We start from the raw sequence: 24,258 nt of genomic DNA on the forward strand, positions 1-24,258 counted from the left end.
TTGGTAGAGAGACATAATAAAAAAGTATTAGATGTGCTACGACACATTCTCAGTGAAAATTATGCAAGCTGGGATGATTGGATTCCCAGAGTAGAAGCCTCAATTAATGGATCTATATATAAATCCATAGGTGACACACCACATTTCATTACATATGGAACAGATAAAAAACTACCATATGAGCTCCTAGAAGGTGACACTATGCCCATATACAATTACGATGATTACTCTAAATTCCGTTTACGTGAATTCCAGGACATTCACAAAAGAGTCAAAAAACAATTAACGATGTCTAAGGAAGAAATGACGGAGGCATTTAACTAGAAGGCAAGAGATTCACCTATCAGCTTAGGAGACATTGTTTATGGCATCATTCATACGAGAGACAATAAATTATCCCCAGAATTTGAGGGCCCATACAGAGTAATTAATATAAAAGCAAACAAAGTTTTAATTAAGTCACTGTCTAGTGGCAAAGAGAAACAAATTCATACTGACCATTTAAAACGAGTTTCAAGGGAATTATCCAATAATTATTCAGCATCGGATACAACCGAACAAGCGAACGTAACTCAAGAAACCAATCAAGAAAACAACAATAATTACAAAAATAAATTAAGGTCATATTCCAAACAATCAAACATAGGTGCAACTGTTCCAATAAAATCTACAGTACATCATTTACGAGAATTAAATATCGATTTAAACGCCTTCTATAAATGAAATAACAATCAACCGTAACGCACATCATCACTATCATCGATGAAGGCGCACATCATCACTATCATCGATGAAGGGACTTATGCTATGGGTTCTCCTCTACATAGCAAGAGGATATGCGCACTTAGACCCCCAACACATAGTGCGGCAAGGATGCCTCACAGCTCCAATGGCCATGACTTCAATCGTAAAAGACGTCATGAGTACTGAAATAAGTCTGGATTACTTGTATGAATTACCTTCTTATCTAGAAAATATCGAAAGACCAATGCGAACCCTGGCCTTCATGATAGGAGGCTATGTTTCACAAGCACATAACACAAAGGAAGTGAATGAAATAGTGAAGTTAGCGAAATGGAAAATAGAACAGGCTAAGTCAACTATGCTCATCATGATCCAAGATCTCCCATCTTATGGAACGGAGGTATTGATCAACAAGAACATCACACGTACTCGCCAAAAGCACGGTTTGTTTGACCTGGGTGGCGCAATTCTTGGGAACATCTTTGGATTGGCTACAGAGGAAGACCTTAAAGAAGTAAACAACAAATTTAATAAAATAGCTCAGGCACTAACATACCAAGATAAATTCATCACAGGACATAACTCAGCAATGAAGATAATTGTGAAAAATCTGAAAAAGGCAGAAAACATAGCTCTCGAAAGTGTAGATAAAATAAATGAAATGGAAGGTAACATAACACTTTTCCAACACTTCTCCATCATCACAGAACATATTGACACAATTCTACTACAATTAGACAACACTAGAGTTCGTTACAGGGCACTTATGCAAGGAATTTCGAATGCTGGTGATGGCAAGATCCCAATTGACTTACTTCCAGTTCATGAGCTACGTCAGATAATTAGTCAAGGCATACATAAACATAAATTGAAGCCTTTGTTCCGAAGTAGGGAATTCATGCAATATTATCCATATTTAGAAGCAACACTAACACCAACATCAGTAGTAGTTCATGTACCATTCATAACTGAAGACCTGTTCACAGTATACCAAATACACCCCTTCCCTTCTAAAAATAATAACACTTTGGTCATCATCAACATCAACACAGACACCGAACTCATCATGGTCTCCAAGAGACAGAACACTGTCACTTTCGCAAGTGAATCAACGATTGAATGAAAGTGCCGCACATCCTTACATGCTGTTCATCTTTGTCCTGCGTACATTTTCACGTTTCAGCCTACTGATACAGTCCCTTGTGAAATGACTATCATCAGAAATAACAATATGCATCATCACTGTAACTTTACTTTTGCTCCAGATAAGCTTGTACACCATCAATGCATCGGACACTCACAGTTTTTTTATTTCACTCATAACACATCAGTTTACATAGTCTGTCCAGATATACCACCATCTCATACTTCACCCTCAGGATTATACATAGCACCAGACTACTGTGCGGTATTTATACCAGGCATGTCCACTTTATCCACCATCAATCACTACGCCATCCTCAATCATACACACAAACATTTCAACCCACTGCCTGATATGAACTTAAACATGAGCACAAGTATTAAGTTGACCTCACCTAAGTTTGAAACTATGCAAATGATCAATGAAACAATGAAGCCCTGGGATGATTTGAGTTTGAGTATGTTCAACCCATATTATGTGTATAGCCCAGCACCTACTGCCTTTATAATCTTCTGCATTGTATTTGCAGTAGTGCTGTTCGCAATGCACAGAATGCATGCAAGAATTGCAAATTTGGAGTCAGTATTTAGTGGGGGTAGAGTTAACATCCAAGTTAACCCCCCTGAATGAAGCATAAATATTTTGTATATAGTCTATCTATCTATTGCCAGACGCCTCAATCCCGTTTGGGGTGGCCACACACAAATCGCCTCCAAGTCGCCCTGTCCCCCACCATTTCACTGCCCTGTTCCCAACTCACACCCCCATCTCTCATATACCTCTCCACCCCATCCCTCCATCTCATCCTCGGCCTCCCCCTCCCTCTTCCCCCCTCCACCTCACTCACATACACTCTCTTCGTCAGTCTTTCACCCTCCATCCTCTCCACATGGCCAAACCACCTCAGTGTGTTCCTCATAACGCTTCCTATCACATCCACATCACCACCACAATGCTCCTTTATATCCGCATTCGTCAGCCTGTCTCTCCATGTGACTCCACAGGCTCCTCTTAAATAACTCATTTCCACTGCTCTCACTCTTGACTTGTGTCCTTCCAACAACGTCCAAGCTTCACTTCCGTACGTTAGAGTTGGTATCACAATACTGTCATGTAGCAACTTTTTCACTTCCATGCTCACTTCCCTACTTCTTATCACTGCTTTCAAAGAACCAGCAACCTTTTTTCCCTGCTGTACCCTTTCAAGCACTTCACCCTCCAAACCTCCATCCTTACTCATCACACTACCCAAGTACTTAAACGTACTCACATTTTCCAACTCCTCACCATTTAACCTCCCTATACATTCACTGACTTCACCTTTCTCAAAGACCATCACTTTACTCTTCCCTACATTCACCTTTAGATTCCGTTTCTTACACACTCTCTCAAACTCATCCACCAAGCCTTGCAGCTCCCCTTCGTCTTCACTCAACAACACAGTATCATCTGCAAACAACAGTACAGGGAGTTTCCAAACACTATCCTCTCTCACCAGGGCCACTCCAACATCCACTACCCTACCTTGTACCTCTTTTATTACCCCATCAATGTACAGATTGAACAACCTTGGAGACATGACACATCCCTGTTTCAAACCAACTTTCAAAGAGAAAAATTCACTTAGTTCACCATCTACACGCACTGCAGCCTTCGCACCATCGTACATACTCTTCACAGCATTCAACAACTTCCCATCTACTCCATATATTCTTAACGCTTTCCACAATCCTTGTCTATCCACCCTGCATATGCTTTCTCCAAATCCATGAAAGCCGCATACAACTTCTTTCCCTTCTCTAGAAACTTTTCCACTAAAGATCTAAGAATGAATATCTGATCTACACAACCTCTTCCCTTCCTAAAGCCTCCCTGTTCTTCTCCAACTAATTTCTCTGTTCTTTCTCAAACTCTGTCAATAAGTATCCTACCATACACTTTTCCTATTATACTAAGAAGACAAATGCCCCTATGATTACCACACACTTCTTTTTCCCCTTTTCCTTTGTACAAGGGAATAATTATACCTGACTTCCAATCCTCCGGGACTCTACCTTCCTCCCAGGCCAATCTGCACATCTTCCACATCCATTCTACTACTATCTCTCCCCCATGCTTCAGCATTTCACCACACACTCCATCAATTCCTGGGGCTTTCCCTGATTTAACTTTCTTCATTGCTTCCACAACTTCTATCCTACTGATTTCTTCCTGTCTTCTCACCTCCCTCCTTCTCCCAGCCATTCCCCAGCCACTTATACTCGCATTACTTCCATCCTCTACGTTCAACAATTCCTTAAAGTGTTCTCTCCATCTGCTCCCTTTTTTCCCTTCTCCACTAGTAATCTACCATTTTTATCTTTCACTCCCCTGCTAACTTCACTTCCACCCTGCCTTACTCTTTTCACCTCTTTCCAGAACATTTTCTTACAGTCTCTCCACTTTACACTCAAATTCCTTCCAAATTCCTCATCCACTCTCTTCTTACTCTCTCTTACTAATCTTTTCACCTCTCTCTCTCTTTCTACATATAACTCTCTCTTCCGCCTCTCAACTTCTTCCACGGCCCTATTTCTCATCCATTCATTGTATACTTTCTTTTTTTGTGCCACAGCCTGTTTCACCTCTTCAGTTCACCACGCTGTTCCTTGCACCCCCCCTCCGTCTTCTCTTCCTTCCACACACCACATCACATGCTGCACATATTTCTTCTGTAAATATCCTACACACACCTTCCATGTCTCCCATCTGCTCCAATTCATAATTGCCCAATCGTTCCTCCACTTCTCTCTTATACTCTGCCTTTTTCTCATCCTCTTGTAACCTTTCCACTCTCCTTGCAACTACTCCTTCCTCTCGTCTTTCCCTTCTTCTATTCCTCCATCTTACTTGAATTTTAATTCTGGCCACCACCAAGTAGTGGTCAGAAAGTCCACTCCCCCAGCCTCTATAAACTCTTGCATCCATTATACATCTTCGCATCCTTTCATCCACACACACATAATCAATCATCGCCTTCCTTTCATTCAGTTCACCACCCACCCTTCTCATTACTCGCCATGTATACCTGTGGATCATTTTATGCCTGAAGAGGGTATTGGCTATCACCAACCCCCTCCCAGCACAAATGTCCACTAACGCACTCCCATTCTCATCTATCTCAGCAGGCACACCCCGCTCACCAACTATTCCATCCACTTTCACATTCCCAACTTTACCATTCATATCACCAATCAAAAACACTCTCTCATTCCTTCCAAACTTTTCCATGCACACTTCTACATTTGTCCAGAACTCTTCTCTCACTCTTCTAGCACGATCTTGTGTTGGCGCATACACACACACAATCGCCCACATTTGTATTCCAACTTTCAACTTTACCCACACAATCCTTGACCCAACTGATCCATACTGTCTTATGCTCCTCTTCCATCTTTTACTCACAACTATACATACTCCTTCCTTTGCCCTCTCATTCTCACCTACTCCTGCACATATACCCCATCCATATTCCCATTCTCTCACACTTTCTCCTCTCCATTTTGTTTCAGTTATTCCACATACATCCACTTTCGCACCCTCAAGCACCTGGACAATCTCTCTCTCTTTCACCTCATCATTCGCTCCTCTTACATTCCACGTAGCCATTACCAAGTCCTTTGTCCGGTCCTGGGTCGTCATCGTTTGGTCAGTCCTTGTCCGAGGCTTGTTGTTTGTTTTTTTAGTTAGTTGTTTTCCAGGAAGGGGCACTAGCCCTCCGCCAATCCTTTTAGTATTAATTATATATATAATACAAAGAAGAATGACCCATGATATAGAAGTATGCTATACTAGTAGCATTATCTTTAAATGAAATATTAATAGCTCTTACCATAATCTTAACTTTAAACTATTTTTATTTTTCTTGCATGTATGCATTTTACTACAATAACCGATTTACAAACTGTATTACAGTTAAATAGTTTAACTTTAGTGCATTTATTCAAATATGTATACAACTTGTTTAAAATGTAATATCACTAGATCACTGCAATTTACCATGAATATCATACAGTAGAAGTCCAATTTTTCGGCATCTATGGGACCAGGCAAGTGCCGAAATATCAAAATTGCCGAATTATCGAAAACCCTACCCACTCAGTACCTTATATGTTTCGGTGAACACTATTATCATTACTCATATCATTACAAATGTGTTTGGAGAGAGTACTGTATACTGTTTGATACTGTAAAATACTGTAATGAATACAGTACTATACAGTGGAAGCTCGATTATCCAGCTTTCGGTATATCCAGGCCCTGACCCAATGGTTCAGTGGTATAGTAATTCATAGAATTATCCGTCCGATAGCTCCGGTTTAAACAGGAAGCATCCAGTTTCTAGGGAGAGAGGCATGGATAAACCAGAGAGAGTCTTGCTCACCCTGCCCCCACCCACACCTCCTGCTCACAACTCGATCACAAGGGTGGTAGGATGGAGTTTGGTGAGGCAACTGTTACTCCTGACGTAGCCTAACCTTGCTTAACTACTTAATAATTTAACCTAACCTGACCTAACCTGGGCTCCAGTTGGGAAATTGGGAAACTAAATCCACTTTTGTGTACGATGAGTTTCATCCATTATGCCCGAAGCAATTGTAGGTACGGCTTAAAGAACGTGATAAAAGAGAAAATCTTTCAGCAAGAGAAGGTAATTTACTACCCTCAAAATAGAAAAACACAGAAAACAAACTGGAGGAATATGAAGTGAATTGGTGAGGTCTTTAGGCTGTATGCTTAGACGAAAAGTAATGGGTTTCCTAGTTTTAGGGAACGAAATGAAACAAGAATGTCTGCTAATCAGAAAAAAAAAATACTCATCTCATGTGTTCTCGTAAGTTAGCATTGAGTTCTGCATTTTTCGTTAGGTATCGCGCCTCCCAACACATTTCGGACCAACAGAGCATTGTTATTTCTTCCTCTTACATTTACTGTTCACTCTTTTGTTCGTTCCTAAGTGTACTGTATGTGTGAAAGAGAGAATTAATACAAACAATAATGCATTCCATTAACCCCATCATAGCTGTCAGCCTCGAACAATGCTTTACTGTACCGGTGTCAGGGATGTTGGGTTGGCGAGAGCTATAAAAAACTGCAAACAATTATGGGAAGGGAACAAAGGTCACTGGTATGTTTTCACGACCCTCCTCTACCATCTCAAACAGTCAGGCGGCCTGCCACTTCATCTCAGATGTTTTCGCCGATATGTTTAAATGCTAATGTAACATGCACCCTAATTATGAGTAAGTTTCTTCCAATATGCCGGAAACAAACGTAGGTAAGGCTTAACCCGTCACGTCCCGAGCCTTTCCGCACCTATGACATCCCCCAGTCCCGAGCCTTTTTGGAAAAAAAATTTTTCTTATGAAACTTCCGCTTAGGTCGAGAAACTATGGAAAATCTTGAAGAAAGTGGTCTCTGCGGTCTATAAGTGGTCTATACAGGTGCGGTTTCCCCCCGCAGGTATCGTATTCTGTAATGGGCTGGATATGCGTTAACGTTTTCTATGGTAAGGAGTAATGGGACAAACAACACACAACACCTCTACATTTATTGAATTTGTACTAATAAACAATAACAGTAACAATATAATGTATTTCAGACACATATATAGGAAAAATAAGCATTGTACCATCGCGCGAGCATAGCGAGTTAGGTCCGAGTCGTAACATGCTATATGCTAAGTTTCTGGTATGAGTCAACCTATCATTTTTTCTACTTGTATACTTCTGTTTCAATGACAATTTACCAATTACAACTGTTTGTAAGTGATTTCAGATGTTTTCATTCATTATGATGACATGCAGCATAAGTTTAGCGCACATCAGCTTAGTAAGCGCACTCGCTATGACTCGTATTTCAACATACCAAATTGTTTAATCACTTTCCAATTATTTTCCCATTTACATAGAACCTTTCCCCCACCACTGTGAAGGTTTTCAATTATTTTCATTCATTACGAGGGCATTTAGCGATATGCTAGCGCCTATTCACGTAGCAACCACGATCTCAAACACTCGTGTTTCATCATCTACTTTATTTATTCACTCCAATTATATTTTCCCACTTACATTACACACGTTTACACCCCTCCAATGCACTGTACATACTTACTGCCATTATTTATTCAAGTGAGCGTGAGAATATCGCCTGAAAATACCCTCGCAAGGAATGTTACGTCATACATAATACTCACACACTTATATACTAATTCACTCACACACTTATATACTAATTATTCACTTTATCACTTGCTGACTTTTATTTTGACTAATACGTGCCTTATTCATTCGACTAAGCGTCAGGAAATCTTATCTTTACAGACACGCTATGAATATTTGACTTAGGAAATACATCATCATATACAATAATTTGAACTTATATTATACCCGTAAGAATGTCACATAATAGAAAATTTATAATAAGGGGCCGTATTTATTGCACTGAGCGACAGAATATCGCATCAAACAACCCTCTCTATGTAAGTTTCAACTTAGGGCAGATTTATATACTTACACCCAATGTTTTCACTTATGTTCTACCCGTAGGCACTTTATACTAATATTTGGCGATCCACATGACTGATATTTTCACAGAGCGTCTGTCTGTCGCATTTACATCATAATTTCTGCGTCCTTTCGCATTCACACCATGCTAAAAGTGCAGCAACGTGTGATATTCACTAAAACATGGGTGAATACACAGACCCACGTCACACTGCACGCACTCATAGCGGGTGTCCTTCCTCTGTGTCGTGGAGTCTCACCTGGGAATGACTGCACACGTGACACCTGCGCTGGGGCCTAGGTCTGTTGGGCTGGGGCGGGATAGGAGTGGGGAAATGGCGGGCGGATATTCTCTGGGGAGTGTGGGTAATATGGGCAGTGCGGGGGCGCTGTTGGGGCCTTTCAACAGCATACTTTGCAAAGATTTCTCGTGTGAGCTCCCTCACAAACCCTTCAAAGGTTTCCTGAACTCCTGTGGTCATGGCGTGAAGGTGGTGGCAATTCAGAGCAGTGATATCTAGCAAGTGAAAGAACAGTTTTTTATACCACTTCATCGTGGTCCTGGCACACTCTACCGTCGATATCATGGAGTCTGACTGGTCCACGAGGCGCATGTTTATATTATAGTCCATGACACATTCAGGTTTCCAAACACGACGCCTGCTCTCGCTATGGTAATCAACAGAATCAGTACGGTGCATCAAGGGGCGGTGAACCGTGGACAAGAGGCTTACTTCTCTGTTGTGGATCCACATTGTTGCAAGGATGTTGTTTGCTTTGAAGAAGACAACCTCACTCCTTGCAAGTTTCCGCCCTACCTTGACTATGTGACGCCGGTTCACCTTTACGGTTCCACAGACTCCCGTTTCATGTCTGTGAAGATAACGAGCGAGAAGAGGGCTAGTGTACCAGTTGTCGAGATAGAGAACGTGACCACGATGAAGGTAGTCTTGTATCATCGTCTTTACCACTGCTCCCGAAAGTCCTATACTTCGATCTTCTATTATGTCTGTCTGTGCACCGGTGTACAAGACTATGTCTTGCACGTATCCAGTCCTACAGTCACACATAACAAAGATCTTGAACCCAAAACGGTGCCTTTTGCTGGGTATATACTGTCTGAATGAAATATTGCCTCTCCACAACACGAGACTCTCGTCTATGACGAGATCTCTATAGGGATAGAATGAGGATCGAAAGGTTTGCCTGAGGTGATCAAAGACCAGCCTAATTCGCCTCATTTTGTCCGTGTTGTTTGCATTTGCAGGGTCATTAGCATCATAAAAATGGAGGCGACTTAGAATTTGTTGAAACCGATTACGGCTCATCACTTGACCAAATATGGGGGTAAACATAACAGGGTCCCTAGTCCAGTAAGCAGGAATTCTATTTTTTCTTATTATACCCATCAAAAGGACAAGGGCAAAAAATAAGAACATTTCTGGAATGGAGACAGGGTAATCATAAATCATTGAATGCCTACTCCTTGTTCCCAATCTTTCACTTTCTAGCCGCTGGCCGCTTGCAAACAGGTTTGTTTGAAACACGATCTGATCAACGAAGGCCTCACTGAAAAACAGGTGGAAAAAATCCAACCTGCTTGAATCACTCCCATCCTCCCAATCCCATGACACAAATCCCTCGTCCCCATCACCGCCTTCGTCTGGGTGGGGAGGAGATCCTGGTTGGGGAGGCTGGGGAGAAGGAGTACGGAGGGCTTCCCCACTGTCACTCCTCTTTCCTCTGCCTTTACCCTTTCCCTTTCCCTTACCCTTACGGCCTTGAGGAACATTAGGGGGCTGTGGGGATGAAATAGTTGGATATTGGGGAGCAGAAGACGTGCTGGGGAGTGGTTCCTCCCCACCTTCCCCCTCCATTACCACACCACGTGCTCTCTCACGCAACCTTGCTCGACCACGTGTTAGGGGATATTGGGGAGCATAAGACGTGCTTTGGAGTGGTTCCTCCCCACCTTCCCCCTCCCTCACAACCCCACGTGATAAGGAACGCACCCGCACTGGCCCACGTGATCCACTCTGCCGCCTCACACTGCGTAGGGAGAGCAATGACTCACCCACCTCACTCTCACTTTCCCTAATCCCAGGAATGTCCATTTCACTCTCCACTCCCTCCACTTCACTTCCTACCGCCCCAAACAGAATGCTAGGCCCACACCTGCTTAGACGACGTGGTGTGCGCTCTGGGCCACGATGCGTAATCACCTCCCGCCCATACCACGTGGCAGCACGTCCCACGTCTCCGTCCTCGTCCTCGTCCTCGTCCTCGTCCTCGACCTCGAATTCGGCTTCCAAGGCACGCTGGGGATAGGGATATGACATACCACGTGCCTTCTTTGCCTCCTGCCCCTCTCTTGCAGCACGGTAAGTCACGTACTGCCGCTTCCTTGGTGACGGAACTTCCTCGTCACTGCTGGTGGTTTCTTCCTCCTCTGGCTGCACATAATCTTTGTCCATCTCCTCATCATCCAGTGGGGAATCACTGTCGCCGGTAAAGGTGTCCAGGGCGACTTAAATTTCGCTCTCTGAGAGACCTCTCTTAGCCATGTCTGAGCAGGACCGTGGCTACCAGGTGAGTGGACGAGTGGCGGGCTAGCGCGGGTCGCGCGGGGTCGCCGAGCGTCCCCGCCTGGTGGCAGGTAGGGGAAGGTCAGGCGAGGGTACGTACCGCAAATCAAGCGCGAAAATTGAAAATTGTCGAAATTATGCACATTGCAATTGCACGACGTACTGGTACGTCGCCGGGACTGGCAAATGCAAATCGTGGTGACGTACCCATACGTCGTCGGGACGGGGCGGGTTAAGGAACGTTATGATAATAAGAAAACAAACTAGAAAAATACAAAAACAAACTAGAGAATATGAATTGAATTGGTAAGGTTATTACGCTGTATGCTTGGACGAAAATTTAAGAGTTTCACAATTATAGGGGACGAAATGGAACAATTATGTTTACTAATAAGAAAAAATACTTTCATCTCACGTGTTCTTGTAAGGTGGCATTCAGTTCCACATTCATTGTTCGATGTCGCTTCCCAACACATTTCGGACCGACAGAGCATACAGTTATTTCTGCTCCTTACAGTTAAGTGTACATTTATTGCACATTCTTTTGTTCGTTCGTGTATGTGTGAAAGAGAGTATTGATACAAACAATAATGTATTCCATTAACCCCTTATGGCTGTTAGCCTTGAACAATGCTTTACTGTACCGGTGTCAGTAACGTTAAGTTAGGGAGAGCCATAAAAACTGCGAACAATTATGGGAAGGGAACCAAGGTCACTGGTATGTTTATACGACCCTATTCTACAATCCCAAACAGCTCGGCGGTCCTTTCATCCCAGATGTTTTCGCCGATATGTTTAAATGCTAAAGTAACATGCACCCTAACTTTATGTTTAAATTCTAATGTAACATGCCCCCTAATTTTCTTTCACGAATCATAACAAATCACAAGATGGGTTTAGGGAGGAGGGGAAAAAGCCAGGTGTACCAGACGAGTCTTTTCACATCTGTAAGAAAAAGAAACTGACTTTATAACTTTGAAAAAATGGTTTCAAGGTCTGCCACGGGAGTACACAAATTTCTGAACTCACGAACATTGAGTATTTGAGGGGGGTAAACATACGCTTTGCTGTAAGCAGTAAAAGCACCTTACCAAATCAGTTCATCCTGATAGTCTGTTATATTTTTCTGATTATTTCTGGGCTGGTAAATAAACATTTCTTGTTAAATCTTTCCCCGCTGTTTTTATCTGTTCTGGTGTGACGACTCTTGATTCGTTAACGTAATGGCAGAAGACACTGTTCTAATCTAAGTGTTTAAATCTGGCCTAACCTAGCTTAACTGCACTTAATAATGTAACCTAACCTAATCTTCAGTTGGGAAGTTGGGAAACGAAGTCCACATTTGAGTACGATGAGTTTCGTCCATTGTGCTGGAAACAATCGTAGGTACAGCTTTAGAACGTGACAATACTAACAGGGAGGAAATCTTTCAGTAAGAAAACGTGATTTACCGAACTGAATATAGTCTGAAAAATACTGAAACAAGCTGGAGGAATATAGATTGAACTGGAAAGGTCTTTCTGGTACTTAAGTGTACATTTACCGGTAAATAAATCAGTCTAACAGTACAGTACTTGTGTTTCCGCCGGATTAATCGTGCTTTCGGATTAATCAGGCACCCCTTAACACCATATAGCCCGGATAATCGGGCTATCTCTGTACATGAATATGAAAAATAAAGAAATTAGTGAACATACTGTATATCAATGTAATGGTACAGTAGGCCTACAAGTTCACATGCACTTACCTAAACTTATAGTAGGTTCCTTATTTACATATGTACAATAGAAGGGGTTGATTGGAGTCTGCTACTGCTGGAAGAAGTCCCCAGCACACTCGAATAGTAATTTCAGAGGTATTTCGGTACGAAGTTCACAAAGCACACAGAAGAATCAAGAGAAGTCGGCAGCAGCACGGCAACAACTCGGAAGAATGGCAAAACAGATTCTCTTTCCCATGCTAGACTCACTACATGTTTGTCCTCTCTTTATGCTATAGGAGAAAGAGCTAGCCTCTGAGCTTCATGGCAGTGGTAGACTTGTTCCATCACTTTCACTATCTCACTCACTAAGGCGGGTAAAGGCGGGTAGCTAGCTGGCGAGCCTCATGGAGAATTTCAAGACTGACAAAAAAAATTGGAGAATCTGCCGAACGATCGGAGATTTTAGTAAATGGGACTATTTCTCAAAACTGCCGAAATGTCAGATTTGCCGGGGAATTGGATGCCGAAATATTGGACTTTTACTGTATGTATACAATCTATCTATCTATCTATTGCCAGACGCCTGAATCCCGTTTGGGGTGGCAACAAACAAATCGCCTCCAAGTCGCCCTGTCCCCCGCCATTTCACTGCCCTGCTCCCAACTCACACCCCCATCTCTCATATACCTCTCCACCCCATCCCTTCATCTCATCCTCGGCCTCCCCCTCCCTCTTCCCCCCTCCACCTCACTCACATACACTCTCTTCGTCAGTCTTTCACCCTCCATCCTCTCCACGTGGCCAAACCACCTCAGTGTGTTCCTCATAACGCTTCCTACCACATCCACATCCACACCACAACGCTCCTTTATATCCTCATTCGTCAGCCTGTCTCTCCATGTGACTCCACAGGCTCCTCTTAAATAACTCATTTCCACTGCTCTCACTCTTGACTTGTGTCCTTCCAACAACGTCCAAGCTTCACTTCCATACGTTAGAGTTGGTATCACAATACTGTCATGTAGTAACTTTTTCACTTCCATGCTCACTTCCCTGTTTCTTATCACTGCTTTCAAAGAACCAGCAACCTTTCTTCCCTGCTGTACCCTTTCAAGCACTTCACCCTCCAAACCTCCATCCTTACTCATCACACTACCCAAGTACTTAAACGTACTCACATTTTCCAATTCCTCACCATCCAACCTCGCTGTACATTCACTGACTTCACCTCTCTCAAAGACCATCACTTTACTCTTCCCTACATTCACCTTTAGATTCTGTTTCTTATACACTCTCCCAAACTCATCCACCAAGCCTTGCAGCTCCCCTTCGTCTTCACTCAACAACACAGTATCATCTTCAAACAACAGTACAGGGAGTTTCCAAACACTATCCTCTCTCACCAGGGCCACTCCAACATCCACTACCCTACCTTGTACCTTTTTTATTACCCCATCCATGTACAGATTGAATAACCATGGAGACATGACACATCCCTGTTTCAAACCAACTTTCAAAGAGAAAAATTCACTTAGTTCACCATCCACACGCACTGCAGCCTTCGCACCATCGTACATATTCTTCACAGCATTCAACAACTTCCCATCTACTCCATACATTCTTAACACTTTCCACAATCCTTGTCTATCCACCCTGTCATATGCTTTCTCCAAATCCATGAAAGCCACATACAACTTCTTTCCCTTCTCTAGAAACTTTTCCACTAAAGATCTAAGAATGAATATCTGTATACAATATTATAATCAATATTATGTACTAATAGATTAGCATATGTCAATGATAATTACTGTCGGAGGACCTCCAGTGCGTGACCGAGCAGTGTCAGGACTCCATATTATAAATACAATTAATTATAGAAAACATGATAGATAGATAGATAGATAGATAGATAGACAGAGCACCAGGCAAGCCTGGGAACGGGATATGAGCTTGCAAGTGTAAGTGAGGAAATGTTGACAATACAACGGAAGCAGCAAGTCAGGGGATGAGATAGATAGTGTGTCAGCGAGATAAGCATACGAAGAACGCCTAGTGACCATACACACATTCTTACACACAGGCTTCTAGAACATTTCAACAACAGTGTAACACACGTGACACGACCTGGTACACCAGAATTTAGGAAGCAGAGCTCAGAAGGAGGTTAGCCATAGAACCGACAGATAGTGGAGAGAGTGAATAAGAAGAGGGGTCCAATTAGACTTAGTATATTAAGTCTCTATAATACATACGCTGCTCAACTTAAGACTTTCTCTGAAGATAATAAATCAAGATCAACTCCATGTATTGATCTTTAACTCCTACTGCTATTCAATTATCAAAATAATAATAAAAACTCAAGACTCACCTATTACAAGAACAGAGAGTCACACAGCGTTGTAAATAATTTCTTGGCTTACAGGAAACCATTTGGCTTGTCACTCAATGTAAAGCCACCTGTAACGGAAAGAAAAGGAATAAGAAGTGACAGGAAAGATAGGAGAAATAGGAAGAGAGGAGGGCAGGCACAGAAAAAGAATGATAAAAGCTAAGGAAGTAGGCAGCATTACATCAAGTGAGTGGATGATATAGCGGGATATGACTGTACTGTTCTCATGATTCGCTTAATAAAGAAAAAAAAATCAACATCTGACAGTCTACAAGTGAAATAATTCCCAGGGTAAAAGTAAGTTTTACTTTAAGCAGCAGAAGCACCTTATCAATTCACTTCTTCTTCCTGATCTGAAGTTTTCTGGTTATTTTTGGGGTGGTAAATGAATGTGTACTTCTTTCCCTAATGTTTTTAGCCATGTTCCTTCTGCTGTATCGACTGTTTCTCAAGAGTAATGGCGGACACTTACTCCAACATATGTCCCTGTCACCTTTTAGTAGCCACTGTACAATCGTGGCCATAAATAATCACCCACCCTCCTACACCTCGTGCCTCAGGCTGGCTTGTTTATGCGTGGCAAGTCACACTGGACTAAGAGGGGCGGAGAGGGAGGGGCCAAAAAGAGAAGGGAAGGTGGGTGGGGGGAATGAATGATGGTGCTGGGGTGGAGTGGGGGATGGGAGGGAGGGAAGGTAGGAGGGGAGAATGAAATGTGAAGTTGTGGCCACATAAGTTGTGTATTTTCTTTCATTGAGGGAATTATATTATGAAGGAGTTAATATTCTGTAGATAAAGCTGCATTACACCTTGTATAGCGGCGTCAGATAACGATAACAAACTTTAGATAGACGGTGATGTCAAGGACTGGCTCATGAGAGAAATAAACTGACATGACAGATCAGATATTAGTGCAGAGCCATTGAGATTGTGTAGGCCCAGATTGTCAACGCGTGGAAGCCAGAGAACAAGAGGACACGGGCAAGCCTCCTCCAGCACACCAACGACGAGTGGGAGCTGTTCAAGCGAAACCAGCAAACCATCAACAACACTGTTTCCTCGGTGCCGTGAAAGCTGCATGAGGCCACTGGACTACTTACTAAGGCATTCCTGGTTGCTCTGGCTTGACCAGTGTCGGTAAACATTGACATAGATATATTTTGGGAGTTTGGGTAGGATTTTGTTTCATTTTCCTTCTAACAGATTATGAGAGATACCGTTATCATATCCACCCACGGGCAGAGACATCAAATTTATTTACCTTTTATGCACAATTATTTTAAATAGCCTTTTCATATAGAGATGACATTAAATAATTATCGATCTGAAATGATGGTGACTGTATAGAGGGAGTGTATACCGCAAGGGTGATCATTTATTTACTGTGGACAAAGCCATGTCAAAGGTTGCATATAATATTTAGTTTCAAACATTAATTACATGTAAGGGTAGAGGACATTTCTTACACAAACATTACGGAAGTCAAAGCCATCCAGATTCCATTCTGCGTCCAATGTCAAAATACACAGACAAACACAAATATCTGGCTCCGCACTAATGTTTGATCTGTCACGTCAGTATACTTCTCTCATGAGCCAGCCCTTGATATCACCACCTACAGTATCTAAAGCTTATTAATTCTCCTTTATATCATCCTATGAATGAAAGAAAATAGACAAATTATGTGACCACAATTTCAAATTTCATTCTCCCTCCCTTGCCTACCCTCCATCCCCTCCCTCAATCCACCCCAACACCATCACTGGTCCCTCCCACCCACCTTCCCTTCTCTCTCGGGCCCCTTCTTCTCCGCCCCTCTTACTCCAGCGTGACATGTCGTGCATAAACGAGCCAGTCTGAGGCACGAGGTTCAAGAGGATAGGTGATTATTTATGGCCACGACTGTACCTCTTCCTAACCTTAGCTACCCAGTACATTTCAGCCTAACCAAGAAATTTGACCTAACCTGACTTAACCAAGATTCAGCTACCCAGTAAGTCTGCCATGTACACACGCTTTATTTGAAACAGCAGAAGCACCTTACCAAATTAGTTCTTCTTCCTGACAGTCTGTTATATTTTTCTCATTATTTCTGAGGTGGTAAGTAAATGTTTCATGTGAAATCCGCTTGTCTGTTGTTTTTTGCTATGTTCTGCTGTGTCAGTTCATTTGGTCATCGATGGTGGAAGGGACTGACCTAACTGAGCTTAACTGTACCTAATAATTTAATTTAACTTAACCTAAACTAGCTTTGCCTAGCATCCAGTTGGGAAGTTGGGAAATGAAAACCACCTTTGAGTATGCTGAGTTGGATAGACAATCGTAGGTACGGCTTAAAGGTCAAAGATACAAAGTGGAAAATTTTTCGGCAGGAAATGGTAATTTACCACCCTGAAAATAGTCAGAAAAAAAAAGAAAACAAACTGAAGGAATATGAGCTGAATTGGTAAAGTCCTTCTGCTGCTTCAAGTAAAGCGTACCGTACGTTTACTGTCATTACAAGTGCTGTTTTGACATAGGCTAAGGCACATGCCGGTAATGATAAAAACAAAAGTGAAAAAGTCAACAGAAAATGGTAATGATTTACCAAACGGGCACAACAATTCCACCTATATTATACCAAACTCACAATCTCAAGGTACCGGTAAGTAATTCTGGTACAAAACAACACAGATAACTGTTCCATTGTGACTGCAAGAAGTGAATGGACAAAGGCAAAAACTATACCATACCTATTTTGGGTATTTCTGGAAGTGGCCAGGTCGCCCACGACAATGTTTACCGACAATCTATCCAGCTGGCTGCAATGTTTACCAACCACTGCTCCGACTAGATGCATCAGTGTATCCTGTGTCAAAGCAATGGGATTTCACCAAACCTAACCGAGCTTTCAGGGGTGAGTTTATAATTGTGCCAAGTAAATGTGGTAATCCAGGTTACCTGTGAAAGACTCATTTCAACAGAAAATAAGGAAAGGCTGTGCTCATTTTGTGAAGAATGAATCACATATATATTGTTTACCACCATGAAGTCAGAAAATAGAGAACAAACTGGAGTAATATGGATTGAATTGGTAAGATCAATTTACTGCATGATGTAAAACGTAACTTACATTTACCATTCCCAGTATTAAAGCCAATAATTTCTACATTTGTCATGAAAATTGGATGATTACTATACAAGTGACTACAGCTTGAAAACTCTGAAAAAAGAATGAAAAATTAAAACGAACCGAAGAACACCGGATAAACATCAAAATTGGCATATCACATCGATAACAATAACTTACCGGTGATGACTCTTCTTGAATGCCAGAGTAATGAGTATTATTTCGGAATTACACACAACTAACGAAGACTGGAATTAATATGTTGACCATTTAGTTCATGCAGTTTTAAATTATTTACATGCCCCTTCCACACGATCGTCCTGACGGGGAAAAGACCCACAAAGCTACAGATGCTGATGTAGGTGGACGTGGAGTTAGTGCGACACACAGGCTTATCTGTGTGGTGGCTGGCGGATTAGTCAAGGTGCCGGCACAACTCGCCCTCACAACAACAAAACAAAACAATTCGCCGTCTGAACGATTCCCCGTCATGTATTATCATGCCAGTTTATTTAGCACACTGTATATACTAGATTCTGAGTTATATGGTTGGGAAGTGATTGTGGTTTATTGTTCCTATAGTAAATGAAAATGTGGCATCAAATAGTATGAACGAAAAAAATAGATAAATATAATGAAATGCAAATCAGATATGTACTGAACGATGTTTCACTTCGTGGTTTAACAGGCTGCATACATGTTTAGATTTTCCCACCTGTTAAAGCAGTATGGGAGCGGGCCTACAGTGTGAGGCCCGCCAGTGGAAGCAGATAACGAAGGGGTAGCAGTTGCTAGTCGGTAGGAAATGATGAAGGATGGGTGATGTAGCTAGAGAGGAAGTTGGACTGGGAGAGCTGTTACTGAAAGTGATGAATTCGTAGGGGGCAACGTGGATAGAGGGTCGATCGTCGGCGGCAGGAGAAGGGCTCCTGGGCGTGGGTTCGCAGGCGTCACGAGGCAAGGCACGGTGTTTGGTGGGAGGGGGATTTGTAGCAGTGTTCCCCTTGTTTCTCCTCGGTGATGGTGGGTTGAGAGAAGGGGAAGGGACCTCCTGAGTGCATGGATCGGCAGGTGACACACCGTCAGCAGATGGTGATGGAGTGGGAGGACGATCTCCCACGTCCTGGAAGATGGGTGGGACGGGAGAGGCGGTGTCCTCCTCGGTAGCTGGCGGTGTGTTGCGCAGGTCTGAGTCAGGGTGAGCGCTGTCGGTGTCCATGGGCTGTGGAGGGCTGGCGGTGGTGGTGGTAGTCGCCATGTTTAGTGGAGCGTCGAGCTGCAGCCTTTTCCGCTGTGTTCTGCGGGGTTGGGGAGGCTGCAGCTGAGGGGCACGACACTCCTGACGAGGGGCTGCCTACAAGCCTTATGTTATATAGTTGCCTAATAACCTTAAGTGAACGATCGGTATGCATTAAAATTATACGAATAATCTACAGATATTACGTGTATATTAAAATACTGCAGGACATCGAAAAAGACAGCAACAATCCACCAGAATGAGTTTACTGAGGAGTATATACGGCGCGAATGAGCTGCGGGCGGAAACGGCCTAAGTCCACCTGGGCCGCGCGCCCCTATGACATGGAACTAGCCTGCTGCCACCATAGCAGGAATACAAGACAAACTGCAGAGCGAGCTGCCCATCAGTCAGACCGGGGTGGAACTATTTCTCCAGTTCCTAACAGCACCCCAGCCAAGACGGCTGGTAGCCGCTCACCCTCCTACAGGAGATGGCCTGAAGCTGCTCTGGAGAAAATGAGGAGACGGCCTGAAGCCGCTCCTGCCTTCATCAGTAGATGGCCTGCAGCCACTCGGAAGGTGCCCTATAACGAGACGGCCTGTAGCCGCTCGCCTTCCTACAGGAGACGGCCTGAAGCTGCTCCAGCCTTCATCAGTAGACGGCCTGCAGCAGCTCGGAAGGTGCCCCTCGGAGAGACGGCCTGTAGCCGCTCACCCTCCTACAGGAGACGGCCTGAAGCTGCTCCGGAGGCTAATCAGGAGACGGCCGGTAGCCACTCCCATCTTCATCAGGAGACGGCTGGAAGCCACTCTGAAGGAGCCCCTGGAGAGATGGCCTGTAGCTGCTCCCCCTCCTACAGGAGATGGCCTGAAGCCGCTCCAGAGGTCAATCAAGAGACGGCTGGTAGCCGCTCCCGCCTTCATCAGGAGATGGCCAGAAGCCGCTCTGAAGGTGCCCCTGGAGAGATGGCCTGTAGCCTCTCCCCCTCCTACAGGAGACGGCCTGAAGCCGCTCCGGAGATCAATCAGGAGACGGCCGGTAGCCGCTCCCGCCTTCATCAGGAGACGGCCGGTAGCCGCTCCCGCCTTCATCAGAAGACGGCCGGCAGCCGCTCTGAAGGTGCCTCCAGAAAGTCGGCCTGCAACCGCTCTACCATCCTGCAAGAGGCGGCCGGTGGCCACTCCAAAGGTGCCCCGAGACAGCCACGACCAGTAGCTGGGCCCTACAGCCAGAGACAGCCTGAAGCTGCTCCTTCGTCAGGTGCTGAGCCCGGTCCACCCACCCACGACTTGGAGGGGGTTCCCAGCCTGGAGGAGTATTGGAGAGGCCCTGTGACCATCACTGGGCTCTTCTCCCTACAGCCGGTGGAGATGCCCCTGACCGACCCCAACACCGGCCAACACCACAGCTCACTCCTGACGGCGTCCCCGACCATCGGGGGCCGCAGCTCGCGCAAACTCCCGACCGCCCCTCAGACTCCCAGGCGGGACCTCCCTGCCCCCAGACGCCAGAGATCCTCATCCTCCATCAGGTGCCTGACTCAAAAGTTCAGGCAACTGTTCGGCTCCAGCCCAGAAGGCCAGACTCCCACCCCAAGCCCAGAAGCCTCGGGCCCCTACACTCCCAGCAGCCCTGGACAAGAGAGGAAGCCCCTACACGATGTCCCCCACGACCAGGACCTAGCAGCCCTTGGCGGATCCCAGCCCCGTCAGTAGGGAGGCTGAGACTCTGCCATCGCCCCTGTGCCCGACTGTGACACGTCCGACCTGACAGTGAGAGAAAATGAGCACATGCAGCATAAAGACAGTGTAGGAGTGACAGAGTAAAGTGAGCCGGTGGTTTGAGCAGAAAAGAAAGTGGTGGAAAAAGATAGTGCAATAGTGAGACAGTGAAGGACAAGTCTACCATAGTGAACAGTGCCGCCGTATCACATGAAGATCATACGTAGGCCCCTGTGTTGAAATTCCAGTACCGCCAGCTCCACCCGGGTACATAGTGAAGTAGTGTAATAGTGATCTGCGGGCTGAGGTACAGTGAATACTCTGTCCAACAGTGACGGCACGTCTCGGTAAGACCACGCTTAGGCCCAGTGTAAAATATTAATGCTACCCAGGGAAATCAGACAACCACCACCAGTTAGAAAACTCGAACTACCTATAATCTACTCTGCTTGAACTTATCCACATCATATATGTCGAACTTAATCTAACATCCTGAGAGAATAGTCATCCAGAGACTCCGCTTCCTGTTCACTGCATCATTGGTGCAGGCGATTTCCTTGCTATGACCACAAGTCAGTGTACAGGGCATGATCTAACCCAATGAATTAAACAACTCAAACTATCTGTGTATAGTCTAGTCTACTTGAACTTATCCACATCAAATTCCCAAATCTAACACCCAGACAGTCTAATCATCTAGAACCTCTTCACTGTTCACTCCAGCATTGGTGCAGGTGATTCCCTTGCAGTGACCACATGCCAGGGTGCACAGCAGTCCATTCTTGCGACAGGAACAGGTTTTTGTCGCACTTGCCGTGGCAGTCGTATTACACCCTGTGACGGCATGTAGGAAGAGCAACGATGCAGTAAGGTTAGGGGCTAGATGATCTTGTAGGATCCGGATGTTGAGGATCTTGCTGGCTGTCTGTAGGAAGATGACATGATGTCTGGGGACTGAGATGGTGCAGCAGCAGGACCTGCAGGTCGGTGTCGTCCCCAACAACTGCCACTGATCTCCTCTTGGCCATAGTACATGCTGTTGACACAATGTCGTAGTCAGCATCACCAGCACTGTGGTGGAGTTCAACTCCAGCTTTCTCCAGCTCACTGCCAATGAAGTACAGAAACTTCTGCTTGTTCCTGGGGTTTGCGAGGAATGCCTTCTTCTTCATGGTCAGCTGCATTTCTGCCTTGAAGTCAACTTCTGCTCCGATGTTGTTTGAGCTGGAACGTCTCTGGTGTGCTTCATCCTTAATAGAGGGACCACTTCCATAACCATCAAATATGACAACAGCATGTCTGTAGTGGCGATGTACATACTGCACACACAAACTGGATAGATTGGCATATGTTGTCTGGTTGGGCCATGGTAGCCGTTGCAAGAGTGCACCACCATCAAGGACGTACACCACATCATCTGGACATCGACTTACTACACAGGATGGTACCTTCTTCACGAGGCCTGTCTGGAGACTGGCCTTGTCTGGCAGACGCATCAGGAGACTGTTGTCAAACAGAGCTGTGGGGTAAGCTGACAACTCGTATGTGAACAAGCTTTCTGTGTCAACAGTCCCTGTTCCTGTCACAACGAAGCGCTGGAACAACTGTTTCGGCGATCTCCAGGCGTTCTCCTTCAACGGCAATGTAAGTTGAGGCAGCAAGTGTGGTGACCTGATCTTTCTTGCAGAACGTGTGCTCTGCTACCGGTTTGCCCTGCATAGATTTCAGTATGGCATGACCAACTGACTCTGCTCTTTCTACATTCACAGACTTGTCAGCTATGACTCCAGATGACAGACTATGCAGTTCCCTTGAATCCTAGGAGAAGGGTTTTCGTTCAGAGAAGTAGTTCAGGATGGTCTGCACATCCTTGGCATCTCTGGTCATCCTAGCAGCTGACCTGTCCTTGTGGACCTCTACTCCTTGATGTCTTGAAGGCCGGTCACTTCTCTCATGGCCCTGTTGACTTCTCGACATGCTGGGGTGGACAGCAACCATATCAGACTTGTCGACTTCAAACCCCCGGCCTCTTGTCAGACCACCAACCGCCTTAACGTTCCTCATGAGAACTTGTTCAATATACAGGTCACTGTATATACCTGCCCAGTAGTCCTCGCTTCTTCTCAGGACAAAGAGGCCATCAACAAACTTGCTGTATACATGTGGATGAGTATCCTGAAGCTTCTCCATCTTGTTCAAGTACAAGACAAGGGACTTTGTGCAGTTTTGATGTCCTGAAGCAGCCAGAAAGGGCAACATCTCCTTCAGAGCTTGTAGATAGAGCAGCCAGTTTCCTGTGCGACCAGCCCTGATGAATGCACGGAGAATAGCAACAAGAGTCAAGTACATGAGCCAGAGCTTGGCTGTGCGGTGTTCACTCAGAGATTCACGCCATTCTGCAGAAGCTGCTTTAAGCTGTGATATATTTGCAGATGAGAGAGCTTCGTCCAGGGTCAAGGTGTCTTCTGAAACTTGTTTGACAAGATGTTCTATTGCTGTCAGAACTTCTGCACTGCTCTGAGGACCTGAAAGATAACACCACCACCATATATCATGCCACCACCACTACAGGCACCATGCATTACACATGCAAAAAAATTAATGTGCATTACCATCACCATTAATTAGAATAAATGCATGACTAATGTAACCAAATCTACATGAAACTTTTGATGCTACATACAGACACAAGTTGCACACTCATCATCATCTTCATGCTCATCCATCATGTCCCGTACGTCATCATGTACTAAGTCTTGTACACCCAAGTCTCGTTCAACTGATTCAGAAGCAGGAACAAGACTCTGAAAAAAACACAGCACCACACTTTTCAAGCGTCTGCTCGAGGTCATAACATGCAACACCAGGAGAACATTGTCAGTTATTGATATCATTTACAAAGTACATGAGAGGGAAAAACTACCTTCCATCTGATCACCTATGAGACTTGAGTCCTCCTCGCTGAAGACACAGGGTACAGGGACACCGAGCATCTGTGCTGTAGCCATGGTGTTCAGAGCAGAGTCCACCAGCAGATGAGCCCTGACAGCACGTGCCATGGCCTTCCCAGACAGCATGT

General features: G+C 44.5%; 1 protein-coding gene across 1 annotated transcript in view; it reads right to left on the reverse strand.

Moving 5' to 3' along the window:
• The window catches only part of LOC145405548 (uncharacterized), a 71,199-nt gene extending 51,723 nt beyond the window's left edge, over positions 1 to 19,476 (reverse strand). The window contains exon 1 of the mRNA XM_080276886.1: positions 19,299 to 19,476. Within this exon, the coding sequence (XP_080133012.1) occupies positions 19,299 to 19,476 (178 nt within the window). The remainder of the gene's footprint in view (positions 1 to 19,298) is intronic.
• Between the last annotated feature and the right edge of the window lie 4,782 nt (positions 19,477 to 24,258).

The sequence above is a fragment of the Coenobita brevimanus genome, chromosome 67, assembly GCF_032717465.1.
Source record: "Coenobita brevimanus isolate Jiangsu-jjx chromosome 67, ASM3271746v2, whole genome shotgun sequence".
Lineage (NCBI taxonomy): Eukaryota > Metazoa > Arthropoda > Malacostraca > Decapoda > Coenobitidae > Coenobita > Coenobita brevimanus.